This window comes from Molothrus ater, chromosome 1 (genome assembly GCF_012460135.2).
Source record: "Molothrus ater isolate BHLD 08-10-18 breed brown headed cowbird chromosome 1, BPBGC_Mater_1.1, whole genome shotgun sequence".
Classification (NCBI taxonomy): domain Eukaryota; kingdom Metazoa; phylum Chordata; class Aves; order Passeriformes; family Icteridae; genus Molothrus; species Molothrus ater.
In genome coordinates, this window is record NC_050478.2 from 30440930 (window position 1) to 30457521 (window position 16592).

General features: G+C 36.4%; 1 protein-coding gene across 3 annotated transcripts in view; it reads right to left on the reverse strand.

The window, feature by feature from the left end:
* Nucleotides 1–8502: 8502 nt before the first annotated feature.
* The window catches only part of SNX13 (sorting nexin 13), a 65455-nt gene continuing 57365 nt past the window's right edge, over nucleotides 8503–16592 (reverse strand). For all 3 annotated transcript variants that reach the window (XM_054515348.1, XM_036406281.2, XM_054515345.1), the window contains 4 exons: nucleotides 15653–15798; nucleotides 13816–13884; nucleotides 12555–12667; nucleotides 8503–12073 (listed from right to left, as the gene is read on the reverse strand). In XM_054515348.1, the coding sequence (XP_054371323.1) occupies nucleotides 11826–12073; nucleotides 12555–12667; nucleotides 13816–13884; nucleotides 15653–15798 (576 nt within the window). In that variant the 3' untranslated portion in view covers nucleotides 8503–11825. The remainder of the gene's footprint in view (nucleotides 12074–12554; nucleotides 12668–13815; nucleotides 13885–15652; nucleotides 15799–16592) is intronic.

The following is a 16592-nucleotide window of genomic DNA, read 5'->3' on the forward strand; positions in this document are numbered from 1 at the left end:
AGCTGCAATAACCTATATGATGATAGCCTCAACATGTGTTAAGTTTCAAACTTCAAGCAGTCACCAGCTGTGACAAGAGTGACTTTTCCAAAAATTCCTCTTTAGTCATCATGTGCAAGCAGCGACTTACTAAAAATCAAAACCTGTAGACTGAAAGATTGTTTCTTCTCAAATATCCATCCCATGTCCATGAAATACATGCAGAATGGGTGTATCATTTCAATAGATGTCAGGTCCTTTGCCCACCAGGAGCTTTTACACAAAGCCAAGAAAATGATAGAGAAGGGCAAGAGAGAATGACCTGCTGAAATGAAATTCAATATTGGGTCATCCTTAATACAAACATTGCAATTATTTGGGGTTAGGGAAAATTAAAAAGACTTTCTAGAACCTCATTAAACAGCCTCTGTGAGCTGGAAGGGCTGACAGCCACTCCCACTGAGGTCTTTGCCCTTTCCACCTCTAAGATTATGTGTCTGATGCCTGCCCTGCCAATACCACCTGTAACCACAGCCTGTGCTGACCAAAACTGCATCTAAATAAAAGGTTTTCCAAATTTTTTTTCTATCCAAATCCACCAACCCCCCCCCAAAAAAAGATCAACAACAGACAAACTAAACAAACAAACAAAAACTGTCAACAAAAAACCCTTCATACAGCTCTTCTGTTTAGAACCCATTTTCAGAAATAAATTTTCAATCTGACTACTTATTCAAAGACAACTGCTAACATATTCACTCTGGACCAACTTATGCAGAGGAAAAGAAGCAGTATCATTTAATATAAGGACCATACAACTTTACAGGACTTTCCCAAATTAAAATGGGAGAAATTGCTAACAGTAGTCAGAGAAATTGTGACAATGATTTTTGCAAAAAAAAATGAGCTTATCAGGATGGAAGTATCCTTAGCTAGCAGATTTCAGTGGTAGTCAGAGCTAGTACCATCTGTACAACAAATTAACAGCCTATTTAATAACATGCACTACAACATACACAAAAATTTTTAGAAATTCAGAGAGTTGACAGAAGATAAGAAACATTTGCACAGGGAAAACAGGGCTGGGCAATTTCCTTCTCTCTTGACCTGGAATGCCAAGATCTACACAAAGAGAAGCTCTGGAGATAACTCTGGCTTCTGTATCTTACAAATTCATCATCTCTCTGTCTGTTTGTTAATTTTTCCAGACAGTCATACATCTTATTTTTGAAGATAGCTGTTCTGGAGAGGAAGGATTAAGCTATCATAGCCTGAGGTCCAAGAAATTAAATTTGCTACTTCTCTGAATGTCACTCTGGGACTGCCTTAAACTTTTCTGGGGCTTGGGGGTGGGATGTTGGATTTCTCCAGCCCTGCTGTTTTTCATGTTCTTTCACACGGGAGAGAAGGAGAATGCAGCCCTTACACGTGACACACTCAGAGTACAACTGCCAGGCAGCCTACCCTTCTGCAAATGCCATTAGGAACCTTCCTCTTCAAAAAAACAAACTTAAATCAACATTAGCACCATAATTATTGCAAAGCTGATGAATGGGCCACTCTGTTACCTAAAGTCCATTTTAATCCCAAAACAACATAGTTAGGATGGGAAAGACTTTTTAAAGGTATTTGAAATATGCATATTCCATTTCAGGTCCAGGGAATCAGGTTTCCAGCCTGTAAGTGAGATAAGGCAGCAAGAGAGCACCCAGGTCTGCGGGACTTGGGTGATTTGCTCAGCTCAGTCCTCAGGCTAAGCAAAGCCCCCGATAACACCAGCTGGAACGTGTGCCCTGCAGCCCTGGACAGCTGGAAGGAGAAAAGGCTAGTCACAAATTAAATTAAGAGGTGTAATATGGTGTGAGAAGAAAAACAAATTGAGATTGTGAAAACAGGTGCCAACTGACATTTACTCAATACTCAGTCACACTTTCCTTTCTCTCTCTGTGATTAGCAGCTAAGCTGAATTAGGATACATTTCATGCTTCTGTGACCTTCTAGAACCCCCTTACAGAAAAAGAAAAACACCTGTAGCAAGAAAGTTTTTTTTATCTAGAGGGTAAAAGTGCCAACTACTGTGAAGCTGGGTGTATAGTGGTGCAACCAGTTAAATTCTATTTTTTAATAAAAGAGCTATAAAAACAGGGCTTTAAAAGTAGTGATGCCTTTAGTTTTAGCTTTCATATTTTCCAGATTCTGTACTGCATTAGTACATAACTCTGAACTTCATATAAAGTGTTAGCAAGTTGTCCTCACAGTTTAGTTAGACAAATCCTTTTCCAGCCTGAGAACCAAGGACACTGTTGCAGCTTCTGGGCCCAAAAAGTGTGAACAACAGTGAATTGAGGAGAGCAATCTGGGAGGATGGGACTTCACAACCTGAAGCTGTAATTGGACAATCAACCCCAGTATGTAAATGGACCAAAACTTATAAAAATAGGAAAAATCATAACCTTGCACTGCCCAAGGTGTATCCTTTGAAGGCCTTTTTAATAAGTAACTACTTTATTTCTTTAACACTGTCTGGCCTCTGTTCTAGGAATGATGCCTCTCAAGGCATCAGAAGCACCAGGCTGGAAAAGTCATGAATTTATTTTTCTGCATCATTCAAGGCTATTCTACAAGTTATCATTCAGAGAATAAGCTGAAACTCATGAGCACCACCCTGAAGCTCCTGGGAAGGACTAAAATGAAAAGCAATGGACCCAGTTGTTCCCTGAAGAGCCCCGTGTTCTTTCTGTGCCCCATAATTTTGTATAGGCTCAATCTGGGGCTCCATGAAAGAAAGGCTTTACCTGTGAGGGTGCAGGATATCACCCCAATGCCACTATACCTGAATGACATTCCTCTGGTCACACCACATTTTGGGGTGCAAAACTCTTCTTCCACTGCCCGGGTAGTCTCTCCTTTTCAGACATGGAGGACATTTTCCCATGGGCTCAGTGCTGACCCTGGCCCACTCTCAGCTGGGGGACTCTCCAGATGTTCCTCAAGGCTTCTGCTCAGCGCAGGCTCTGCACAACATCTTCCTCAACTCAAAGCTTCTTTCCTAGGAAGGAAACTAGGGCAGATTTTCATCTAATCGACCTGCAAACACATCTCTTGATGACTCAGATGCTAAGGAGATCCCTTATTTTGGCTGGGTAAGGTTAAACAGAAGATATGCTATATCCAACTGCTAAATCCAGGACAACCTCTTGTACACCCACAGCCCATATAATTTCAGAAAAGCCTCTTCTGACACAAAAGGATTGGCAGGACTGTGGGAACAGAGAACTTCAGAAGTGCAGATTTCAAAGCAGACCTTTCCCTCTTCCCAAAAGCACCAGAATTATCAGAACAAAAGCCTTCAGTGGAGCTTACCTCTGTCTGTGTGAGGCTGTGCCCATCTTGCATCACACCTGGCTGCAGCAAATATTCAGCCCTATCCTGTGGGGCTCAGAAACACAAACTCCTGTGCTCCTCAAACCAAAGTTCAAAGCATGATCGCACTCACAAACAATCCTAAATGTGCTACAATGCACAAAGACCAAGTGCTTTGGAAGAAAATACTTCAAATGACACCTTCCACTAATTTTTAAGATTACAGACTTTTGTGCAATAACATGAAGTTTTGGGACTCTATCAAGGAGAGCAGCATTGAATTAACATTCTTTTCTAAAACCCTCCACAGCTGAACAGATGATGGCAAGCGTGTACCATAAGAACACTTCATGAAAATGTCAGGGGTCTTGGAAATAGTTGACATTCTCTGGCCTTCAGTTTCATGATCTTTATCATAGTAAAATGTTTTTGCTTACTCCTTGCACACCTGCTGTGTGTCAGTTTTCCCCCAGTGGAGCTCCCTTACTGCATGCACTGATCATACTGACATACATAACCATTTTCTTTATACCAAGAAGATCTCAGGCACTATTGGACCATCACACACTGATAAAAACAGAAATAAAACTCTTTGTGAAGAAAGAGGAATGTAGACCAGGAACATGGCTCATGGTTAGAATAAATGAGAACAGAGGCCTGGAACTAGCTGCCGTGAAGTTTGGATGAAAATTCATAAATATTTCTGAAGTATTTATTTTCATCTCATACAACCAATTATTCTCATGAAATGCCAGCAGCAAATCAGGCCAGGAGACAAGCTTCTTGAATTTTAAAGCCATAAAGCATAACCAAAACACTGCAGGGAGTGGGAAGGGTGGACAAGAGGAAGGGGTATAGAGCCAAGAACTTCAGTGCCTGACCTCTTTTTAACCTCTACAGTTCAAGAGAGTTTCAGCTCCTCTACTCCACTTCTTCTTAACTGAGCTCAGTAACTTTGCTGCCTGCCCACAAGTACCTTGTCACATGCATCATTCAACTCTGCATATGCACTATGTAATCTCCTTCAAAATACATCTGCTTTTAGAAACATACTATCCTGTGCTTGTACTTTACAACAAAACAGCTTGAGGAACAGCAACAACAACAAAAATGGTGATTTTTGACTACAGAGTTGAAAAAGAGCAAATTTTAAAAAGTGTTCTAGCAGGTTTAATTGTATTTGGAAATATTTTACAATTTTTGTGAGTTTACATTTGTTTAACATAAACCAGTCTTTCAAACTTATTCTACACTGAGTAAACATTTGTTGATGTTAAACCTATTGAGCACAAACAATACTAGAATTGTCTGGTTTACTTCAAACATAATTAAATTAAAAAATCAAGAGTAGAATATTTTTAACTTGATGTGTTAGGGTAACACACTCTGGAAGTATGGAAAATCTCAGGTAATTATCCTTGCACAATTATTTATTAGGACTTGTAAATTGAAATTACCTAAAAGATGCAGCAGGCTGTTAAGAATGGAATTTAGCTTACATGTGGAATTGTTAATAGGAGAGAGAAGATTCATTTAAATGAAATTATTCCAGGCCCATAAAAAATAGGCACAGAAACAGAAGTCCTCACTGTGCTTTCTCTTATTTAACGTAGAGGAATGGCCACCATGTAGAAGGCAAAACCATTGGTCAAAACATTGCTCATACAGCAATTAATGAATCATACAAAAAAAAAGGCATGAAGATTGGCATATTTTATATTTGAATTTAAAAAAACATCATTTTTCATTTCCTCATATTTGATTTTAAAACCGCACAGTTCCCCCAAAATGGTCAGGAGGGTGGTCCTTAGTCCTATACTTTGCAACACAAAATATACAATTATGTATATATATATAACCTAATGTTAGACTATATAACCTATATATAACCTACATGTTAGACTTCCTAGATTTAGGTTTCCTTGTAAGAAAGAACATAGGATTCGTTGATTGATAAAAAATATTCAGAAGTAACAAACATTATCTCTGGCAATTCCTAGTGGTGACACTTAGTCTTTTTTGTCTTTTAACAAAAGAGAATTTCCTAGCTGAGAAAATTTAACTAATTTTGATGTGATCTACCAAAGCAGTTTGCAAAGACCAGGCAGTTTATTTGGAGAGTGTTTCCCTTCATCTGTGATAAAACCTACAAGCAGCTAATGGGAAAGAAAACAAGTATTGCATGCGTACTAGCATTTTTCTGATGTGAAATGCTCAATACAAAATGTGTAAGTCTCAGAAGCACAAATGCACACAATATTAGAGATGCATAAAAAACCAATTATGCTGTAAACTTCAATCAATTTCTGTCTAATTTGTATTAACAGTGTAAAAGCTTAAAGTATTGGAATGAGATGTCAATAGAGGTTTTATTTAAGTTTTCAAAATAAATCTGAAGTTGAGAGATATTTCTGATCTACCAATCTTTCTTCTGCAGTGGTTTCTTTTCAGATTATCCAATTCTCTCTCAGGTTAATTAACTGAGAATATTGTACTGTTGCTAAATGAGTACAAAATATTGCTGTTGCTAAATGAGTACAAAATTTTACTGTTTGTTTTCTAGGAAATGGATTAGTAGACACACTATGAGAGCCACATCTTTCTCAGTTAGGTAAGTGATCACTTGACGTGGCATTGAATAAATAATCAGTAAAAAAGTTTCCAGTTAAAATAACTTTAAGTTATTATTCTTAATTAATTGCAATTTTTAATTAATTGCAATTATCATTTTAAATTTATTTAATTCTTATTACTGCTTCTTATGGATTCTTTTCAGCTGTAGTCCACAATACTAGGAGAAAAGTATTATGACTGTCAAGCCAAGAGTCCACCTACACAAAGTGTCCTCTATCCAGTATTAGTACACTCCTTAGGCTCAGGATGACACACCCTCTAGAGACCACAATTTTCTTGGCAACAGCAATACCACTGACAGAAAGTAAAAAAGGATGGATTTTATAGCAAGTAGAACAGCACAAATGTTTCTGTGTGGAATCACTCAGTATCACTCAGGTGCTTCAGTGAGTTCTTTCAGTGCTGATAGCCCCATGCACTGGTTCTACAGAACTCCAGTCAGTTCTACAGATTTCTACAGGCTGCACTTCCCTCATGAGCAGAACAGTGAGGCTTCAACCCATTCAGAGGCACTTACCTCACCACTAGCCTCAGCAACACTTAGAACCCACATGCAACAAGAAGAAAACCAAAATACTTTTCCTTGACATCCACAGGAGCACCATGAGTCCATGTTTTCTTTACATGGCACAGTACAAAGTCAGCAAAACTGGTGAATTTCCAAATGCATGACATCCCAGTTTCATTTTGCACTGATACAAGACAGAAGAACATTTCATGGAGGTCCTATCCCTTTCCCCCCCCCCCAGATACCTGTGTTTTTACATTAGACATAAGCAGGTCTTGTTTGTTTGCAGAAATGATGTTTGGGATTAATAGGAAGCCAGTGTTTTAAATCAACATAGATAACATAAAACTGAGTAAGATGTGAAGCCAATTTTTTAAACAGACTATAAGGGAATGCTTTGTATGAAGTTCTTGACAACAAAAACCATCGCCTTTGATAATCAAATTCCAACTTCACTGTCACACTGAAAAAATAACAAACCTGTAGGGGAGATGACATCTGCAAAGTTTTGTATTTACCCTAATACAGGCTGGATATTTTAAGAAAAAGAACAGAAAAAGTGAAAGTTCTGGCTATTCTGTGCAGGGCATTACCAGGTAGCTTGCCGAACCATAGTCCACATGCTCCAAATGAAGAAGAATGTTCCCAATTCAAATAATTTTTACAATCTCTTACCTAAAACTCCCAAAAGTTGGTAACAGAAAAATTTCATCATTATCTCTCAATTTAATTCAGAAATAACATGTTTTCAGAGCTCAAGCTGAGAAAATTTCAGCACAAAAACCTCTAAAGAATACTTTGAAATTGTGTTTAAAAGTGTTATGGTTAGAAACAAAAATACAGTTTTTGAAATCTACATTCTTTGTTTCCATTTAAGATGTCTTGATTGCCAAAAAATTCAACATAATCTTGTTCTTTAATTAAACCCAACCTCAGAATTAATTTGCAGACTAGTCCAATTCTAACGTGCCAAATGAGAATTCCAGTTAGCCCTTGCTGAACCAGGTATCAAATTCTTTAACTGACCCATGCAGATTATCCCAAGCCCAACATGCCGTACTAATTCAGAGACATGGCAAATATCTCAAATAACTGGGAAACAGTTATTTGAGACATCTGAATACAAAAGTAGTCAAACATATTTTGGGGAGGGACACACATGTAGTGGTGTACGTGTTCCAAGTGTTTACTAAAGCTTAGTTTCTTTTGAAATACATAACAAAAGTGGACTAATTGTTTTCATGACATAATTTCCCTTCTTCCAAGGAAGAATTCCAAATTATGGAATTTGTAGTCATGTTAAGGAAAATTGATGTCGACTACTGAACCCCAAAAAAACTTTAGCAATCACACTGCATCAGACATCAAAACCAAAAATTAAATAATCTGATAGACTGAAGATTTAAATAAACCACAGAGACATATAAGCCTCAGTTGGCAAAGGGCAGATAATTTTAAGATGTTTTTTAAAAATAAGCTTATTATGGAGTGTATTTTTGCCATGAAATTACCTAGGATAACAGGTTCAACAAATAAGAACTTTCAATCAGCTAGTAAGATTCCTGATATGTGCCTATATCCTGCAGCAAAAGTGGTAAACACTTCACTCAAGGGTCAATGAACTAACATCTCTCTAGCTCAGGACATCTTTTTGATGAATGTGAAGCAGCTGGAATAAACAGATCAAGGGTAACAATTGTGATCCCATGGTAGACCCAGCTGCTGCAAAAACAAACCCGGGGGGAAAGAGCCGAAGATTTAAAAAACCTGCAATATAAGCCCCTCTTACATCATACAATGCCATTGTTTCTGCTTCTTTTTAGAACACAGGACTCTCTGCAAACACTGGTCAAAAATGAATGTAGAGATTATTTTGTTAGAAGCAAACCCAGTTTATAAAACATTTAAAAAATTCAAAGAATGGTTGTTTTATTTAAACAGTAATAGTTTTATCTTTAGTGACCTTTCGTACCTGCTATGAGAAAGTTATTTGAAAAATAAATGGAGACTCATACTAATCCTGTTAATACTTTATTAGTGTAATTTTTTAGCTTTCTATTGGACAGAACATAAATGCAAACTCCAAAAAAAATTCAGAGTCCTCTGCCATTCAGTAGAAGTGACCATGGCAGTCCATTTCATGTTCATTCTTTGTTACAGAAACAAGAGGAGGGGGAGGGGAGGGGAAAAGCATCAATAGAACAATTAGGCACACAGCTGACACTTACTGTACAATGATATGCACAAGTAATTTATAACAGCTCTATGAGTTCATGAGATGTGTTCTTCAGATTCTTCCCTTGTAATACATGAGCTTTGCTCAGGAGAGCAAGGATCATTGAGAACAAAGGAATTAACAAAGGAGTAACAAGTAAGACTTTTAAAACAAGTCCTTAAATAAACTAAAGTAACAACAGAATGCAGAATTGTTCACCTGAGAAGACATTTTTAACCTAGACTTCAGAACATTAAAAATTCATTTATTTTACAGCTATTCAAATACACATGCATTAAATGAAAATATTGCACAAAATTAAAATTTAGATTGTGGAATTTATATAGTTTCATTTTGGTACACATTCTGGTAGCACTTAAAATTAACTGTTTAGTTCTAGCAAACACCAGCAGCACAAGCTTGAGGATGAACCAAATGAAAAATTCAATTGCTTATTTTCTCTTAAAAATAATTAAGGCTAAAACAAGTGCATTTGTTGATAGTGGCACTATTTTCAGCGGCCAGTCACAGCACCTAAAGGCCAGAAGATACACCCAGACACTTAAGTGCTGTATATTAACATTCAGTTTTGGAGACTTCCTAGGATAATAGGCTGCATGGGTTCACAGCGTGGGTACTTCAAATTGTCGACAGGAAAACCTTTTAAAGAAAGATACATACAAACTTGCTTTAATAAAAAGTGCTCATTTCTGATGGTTCTTGCCAGCCAACAGGCACCACTGAATTAGGAAGCCACATTCTGTAATTAAATACAGAAGACAAAACTTCAATACATAGATACGTATGCACACATGCCTATACGAATGTGTGTATAGGTATATGTAATAAATTCATTAAGTAAAACGACTAGTAAGTATGGTGTATTATGTTTAGTTCACATTCCTAGAGATATTATTTTATTTTTGTACAGAGATGTACCAGAGAACTAAATAATAAAAAAAAACTGCCAAATTTGTATATTATCACTATCCTGATGAAATTTTTCATGGTACCTACAGATAGATAAAAGGTTCCACAGATTTGACAAAACAGTATTTGAACTTCCCACTTTCATACTGCTTAACAAATTCAGTGACTTAAAAGACAGAAATTGGATTTGGTAGGATTAATGAGATATTCACTGTATCACCAAGAACAACTGCTGAATGATCTTTCATCAGTCAGATATCAGTTATGCATGAGCACCCTGACAGAGGAAGATACAGGCATGTAAACAATAGGAGCTGGCTATGTTGATTACTTCACACAGAACTCAAGAATTTTGTTAAATTTAAAAGCATTTAACCATCACACTTCCACAGAACCTGCAGAGAGGAAGGGAGAGGGGTTCTTCTATATTTACCAAGTTGTCTTCCTAGGGATTACAAAAGAAAGGGATTTAATTTACAGCATTTAGTTCTGCAATAAAGAAAAAAACAAGTGCACTTGAGCCCATGCATACTGTATGAGAATGTTAACAGTACAATATGATCATCATTAAGTAGTATGATAAAAGGCTACATATCATTAATAGAGTCCATGAGAAAAATTATCTATATAGAAGTGTCAGTCAATTTAACGAGGTCCTTTGAGAGCCTTCTATCTTGTCTCAGAACGCTTTCATCAAAGGTCTATGTTTCTCTCTTGCATAAAAGGACCATTTGCTCCCATTAAGACACAAATTACAGCAAGGATCCTTGGGATCCTTGATCCATAACTGTATTTTACCCTGTGTTTAGTGTTCAGAAAAAAAAGGGACTCTAAAAGATTACCTTCTATTCACTCAAGATAGTGCTCAAACAGTCAGGGACTATGAAAAAGAAAACACAAACTGAGATATGCTGTGGCCAAACAGGATTATTCAAATGTTACTGTATTTTTAATCGGACAGAACTTCTTCCATGAAACTAAACAGATGGATGTGGGGCCTTGATGTCAAATTTTTATTAAAATTTTACACTATGCAAAAAATAAAAAAATTATTTAAAAAAATATTGTAGTTTTATTTCCTTTTTATTTTCATATATACACTGAGATGCATTCAGAGATTTCCAAGTGTTTGCATATGACTAATGAAATCTTTTACCTGTGAGGAACCAAGTAATTCTAACATTTTTCCATATGAGGCTTACACACTAAAAGGTAAGGAATCTTTCAATTAAGTAGGACATAGTTCTTTCACATCCCAAAAATACTCCAGATTTTAGTGGGGAGTTGTGTGTAAACTGTGTCTTAGTGCAACTTCCTCATCTTCTAACACAATATCTATCCTCTTCGAAACATGTACTCCTTTCCTTCTACAACTACCAACTTGACTTATGTTCCAATAGACCAATTGAACATAAATATGATGCTCCTTCTCCACTGAAGTTACATGCAAAATGTATGCCAGGTGCTGTAAGAGCAGCATATGGCCTTTAAACGCTACAGAATAATGAGAATAAAGGGTTTGTTTCTACTGCACCTCTGCTTTTACTAAAACGCCCATTAGATATCAGGTTAGTTTAATTTTCAAAATATGAAAGGTGATGCAAATGTGGCATAAAAGCCACCTTACCTCCATTTTTATTCAATAAATGTACTTTTATGATGGGGCTATAGCTATTCTCCCTGCTCCTACCAACCTGTTATTCCACAGACTGCTTTCCTGGTTAATTCAGCCTTTACAGGAATGTTAAGATAACCCTAGAGAGCCTCAACACTTGTAACGCTGAACAATTCCACCTGACTCTCACACATTGCACTATCTCCCAGTGCCAAAACACCCTTTTCTTCAGTTGTATCACCATAGTTGTGCTTTACTTGAACAGTCTGGCACTTTGCATTGCTGGCAAAACATCGACTCAGGAACGGAAGGGATCAGCATTCTGATATACTGGGCCAGTTTTCTTCCCAATGTTGCATGAAGACGCACCAAATCATTTAAGACACACAAACCATTCTGGTTGTGGTTGAACTACAAGTGAAGATGAGAAGATCCACAGGTCTTACAGATGCATTAATAATCTAATATGTGACACTAGAAGACTGGTGCAGAAATGACGGCATGTGAGTTTGAAGCCCCAGAGAATCTGCCCAAGTACTTAATCCTGGACAAACAAACACCAGCTTAATGGATTTGAAGTGTCACCTTTTCTGTAAGGAAGGCGCTTGAGTAGAGTGTAGTCTCTGCTTATATCTCTGCATTTGCTTTGACCTTGAATGCAGTTTGTGGAACAGCTCAGGGAACTTATTTTGTGGAAATAAGGTTTCTAGGAATCTCTCCAGAAACACATACACCATTCTCTTATTCAGCTGACTATGCTGGAACATTTCGAAGACCCGAAGAATGCCCTTCCGTGTAGTCTCAGCACCTATGATGTGCTTCAGTTCATCTACAAAAACAGAAGCCACACAAAAGTTTAAGCTAAATTTTGCTTCCATGTTAACAACAAACTTAATCTGAATATTAAGTCTTTCAAACTATGCAGCCTGAAATTTGAGGTAGCAGTGTCTCTACACAACATGACTAAATGAAAAGTTCTCTTACAGAAGAGAGCATTTCTGAAAATGACTTGACTCTTACCCTATACATGTGGAACCATGTTTACAAGAAATCCTACTGGTTTGGAATATACCCATTTCAGGCAAAACTTAATCCTCTAGAAACTTAATACTGGGATGGCTCTAAGAGAATTACTGACAGTACACATGAAAATGTCCAATGCTTTAATAATTAGAAATTTTTTTATTTAAATTCAGTTCATATATCAAGGTTTCTTTATAGTACTTAACACAATCAACAAGAATACCAAAATTAATTTCAGTTACAATATATCGTATGGATTATTAGGCTTTAATCCCAGACTCACTTACCTGGCATTACCTCCAGCAATTTGGTTTTCCCTGCCACTCTTGTTCTCATTCTAATAGCTTTGTCCCTTCGTGGAACACTTTCTGCTAAAATACCATTGGGCCAAAAAGCGTCTCTGCAATAAAAGCAAATCTGTCAAAATACATTAACATTTTATCAAGTGAAAAGCTCTTTTAAATCTCTCAAGGCTATCTCATAAAATAAATATAAGAAAGTAATGTGCATAACCTAACACACACTTCAAATATCAGAAGAGAAAAAGAAAATGAAGAATGATGAAGACGATCAAGAAATCAAAAGCAAGTAGTACAATATACTCAACCTATCAGGAGCTACCATATACTTTTTTAGTTTAGGGATAAGAAGAAATGACATTTTAATAAAACAATGCAAATCAAAGCCATTCAAAAACCACAGAGTTCTTACATAAAATAGACCTAAGCCTTGCTTTTACCAGGCTTTATTGCTACTGAGACTCCAGGTCTATTAATTGCTTCATCAAAATTTTGACACCAGCAGTTAGCTTTTCAACAAGCTAAAGCTGAGAAGAAATAGTTTCAGTGTAGTAAAAAGTCCAATGCAAAAGACATGCCTCTGATAAGTTATTCTGCCTCAGTGAAAGACATTTTCTTTTCTGAATAAAAAGTATGCATTACAGTTTAATCAAAGAATAACAGTACACTTGTAAAGTATGACCCTTTGGAGAATACGTTACCCAACTTTGACTTTCATCCCAACAAAAAAAAAACCCAAACTAAATGGAAAGAAAAAAAGTGTGTAACACTTCCTCAACACCAATTTAGAAGCCATTAAAACTTTTAGGAAATTGATAGTTTCAAATTCAGACTTCAGTTCCATTGTATCTATCCAAAGTGAAACATTATCTCGGAGCCAGGACTCTTAGCGTTAATTGTTTGCCTTTAAAAGCAAGGCATGAACATGCCTTCATCAAGGCAAACAAGACATTACATCACTAGAGTGATAAATTATGACATTTCTAAGTATACCTGTACCCTAGCTCCTCTAGACTGGTTGACAAATAAGTTTTTAAGGTAGAGGAGAAAACTTAAAAATAGTTTTAAGAAATGTCTTTTCCATGTGACAACTGCTTTCTCTCACTTAATATGTGTAAAAAGCAGTGTATGATCCAACTGCATTCTGGAGAATAATAATTTCCTCATGTAAGAGGAGAAGGAAGACATATAGATATTAGACATCAATTGGTGAGTGCTTTGTATTTAACATCTGTGATAAAAGACATACCTGAAGCGTTTCACTGCATCTGCTACTTGCTCGGGAGATGTCATCCAATCAACGTGATCAACTATTTTTCTAAAACCAAAGCAACAAGTCTCTTGTTTAATTTTTAAAGCAGACAACATATAAGTGAAGCATTTTAATGAGCATTCTAGGGAAAACAAAGTATAACTTTAACCTTCTCCAACTCTGTAAGTAGGTTCTATAATACTGCACAATAGGAAGGCAAACACTGATTCTCAAGATAGAAATCTAAGCTCACTGATCACTCCTTAGAGCTAAAACTTTTTTCTTTTTGGGTAAATGTACAATAATGAAGTTGGCTGCAACGCTTCTGTTGCATCTCCCATCAGCATTAGATAACTGATTTGCTTGTAGAGCACTCCACGTTCTTCATGGGGTACTCTCAGGTTCTGCTTCCGTAAGCAAAGGACCTACTCAGAATCTCAAAATACTTGCTGCGATGTGTACAGTTACTTCACAAGCCTTAACAGGAAATACAGACTGATAATTCATCAGGCCTTCATTCACCAACCCATACACACAGCTCTATATCCAAATCTAGGATGCTTACAGAAATGATACATGCATCTGTGTATCACCACAATCCCAGGACTGTCTCCCTAACCACAACTTGAATTTAGTTTTCTAAGAAACAGAAAAAGATTTTTCTGCAGAATGCTATTAAATCCCAAGAACTTGCCAGGACAAGGTATGACTGCTGACCAAAGGAAGCCATGAGTATCTGAAATGGCTCTAAATGCAGAAGCAAACTAGTACTACACTACAGCCATCTCTGCAATAAGGAAGCAGCAGCCTGTGCAGAAACTGTTGCTTATACTACAATCTGGAAACAGCAAAAAGCATTCAGAGTTATTCAACAGGGCAGCATGTTCTTGGAAGTACAGTTCTCAAGACAGTTTTCAACTGGCCATAAGGAATTACTTGAGAAAAACCCTGTGCTATTTTACCACATAGTTACCTCATTACTACTACACAAGTCTGTACATTTAACAGTGATGATGAAAACATCACATATATAATTGTGAAGGGTAAAAAGAAATGACACAGTGAGGAATGTCCTGAAAAAAAGGAATAGGAAGCTATTTTTCACCATCTAGAAATTAAAAGTTTTGATTCACAGTACTAAATTGAAAGTAACAATGCAGTTCTACATCTGTATCTAGAATTTGTTGCTGTTTATATTTGCTCACATTTCAGAAACAAATTCTTAGAAGACAAGCCTGGAAACTGTATATTTCTCAGCTGAGGGCAAGAGATATTACTTAATTAGCACCATTAACTGTCTTTGCATTTGCATGAATAAGTGTACACATGAAGTAAAAAGAACATGGAGTGGCCAAAACAGACCCCATAGGAGTCCTTTTTCTTTCCCACTTCCATCTTTTAAGTGTGAGAGCAAAAACTTTACACAGCAACTCAGTATAGTTCACATAATTTGAAAACGCCACTGCATCATTTGTGGCATGAAAGAGATGTAAGCAGAAATAATGCAGAAAGTAACAAATAATATTAATTAAAAAAGGTTTAGTAGCAGAACAGGACAAAAAGCAAAAGTTACATTCACAAAAACATGAACTCTTACGTGTGAAATCTCTTTTTTAAGTTCTCTGGCCTGTAAGAGTTACTGGAATTTTTCTTTCAATACTGTTTTATGTTTATCTCCATTTTATACCATGTTTGCACTCAGTTTATTGATTTTTTTCCAAGGAGGAATGCATGCAGATTTAAAGCACAATAATTTAGTATTACCAAGAAGGATGTATAGATAGATACTACACAGTCTCACACATATGATTGATCTATATAAGAAAAGCAGTACCTATTAATTGTGTCACCATATGTTGCTCTAATAAGTTGCTGAAGCAGATTTTTTATATTTCTTCTTAACCACTGATTTCTCTCTTTTAAATCAAAGACTTCATCCATAAGCAGAAGCATTACTCTCAGCGGAATATTGTCATCCACCTGATCACCAAGTAAAAGAATAAACAGTAAACTTTTATTTCAGGTCAAGAAAGCTACAGTTTTAGAAGCTACTTTAGCTGTCAAACACTTCAGTATAAGCACAATGACAAACACTTTACTTTGTATTTTACTGTAATATGAAATCTTCCCTACATCTCCTATAACATCATTAGTTGCAAAGGACTGAAAATTGCATAAAAACCAAATACACTGAATTTTTAAAATATGACAAGAAGCAGCTTTTTCAAAAGTCAACAGTTATTAGAGAAATTGAATAAAATTAATACATGTATGTCCTAAAGAGAGACCTCATCCCTGATCTCTTCCTGGTTGCTGTGCTTCTAGCTACCTTACACAAAAAGGCAGAAAATCTCAGGAAGGAGATTTTCTTGGGCACCATTCTCTTATGGATGCTAAAAACAGTGACATTTCACTGCAATGAACTGCTTTTTATTTAGACTTCATTGTAACCTGCATGACTATCCTGTGCTTTTATGCTTGAAGATGAAGAAAAGGATCATAATTTTACTTTTTTATTAGATTATGTTACACAGATTGGCCTACAAAAACATGTTGGAGGGAGAAGAGAAAAACATCAGAAAAAATGAAACCCCCCCAGTCATAAAACAGAGAAACAGTAGCACATGCATTCTTCACAGTTATTCCAATGTTGTGTAAACCATTACAGTGCTAGCAAAAATGTTAATTTTAAAAGGAAGCATGCAAATATCTTTTTTAAAAAAGCTTAGAACTATTTTGAAGTGCCTGGTATAGTGTCAGAAAAGAACAGAAGT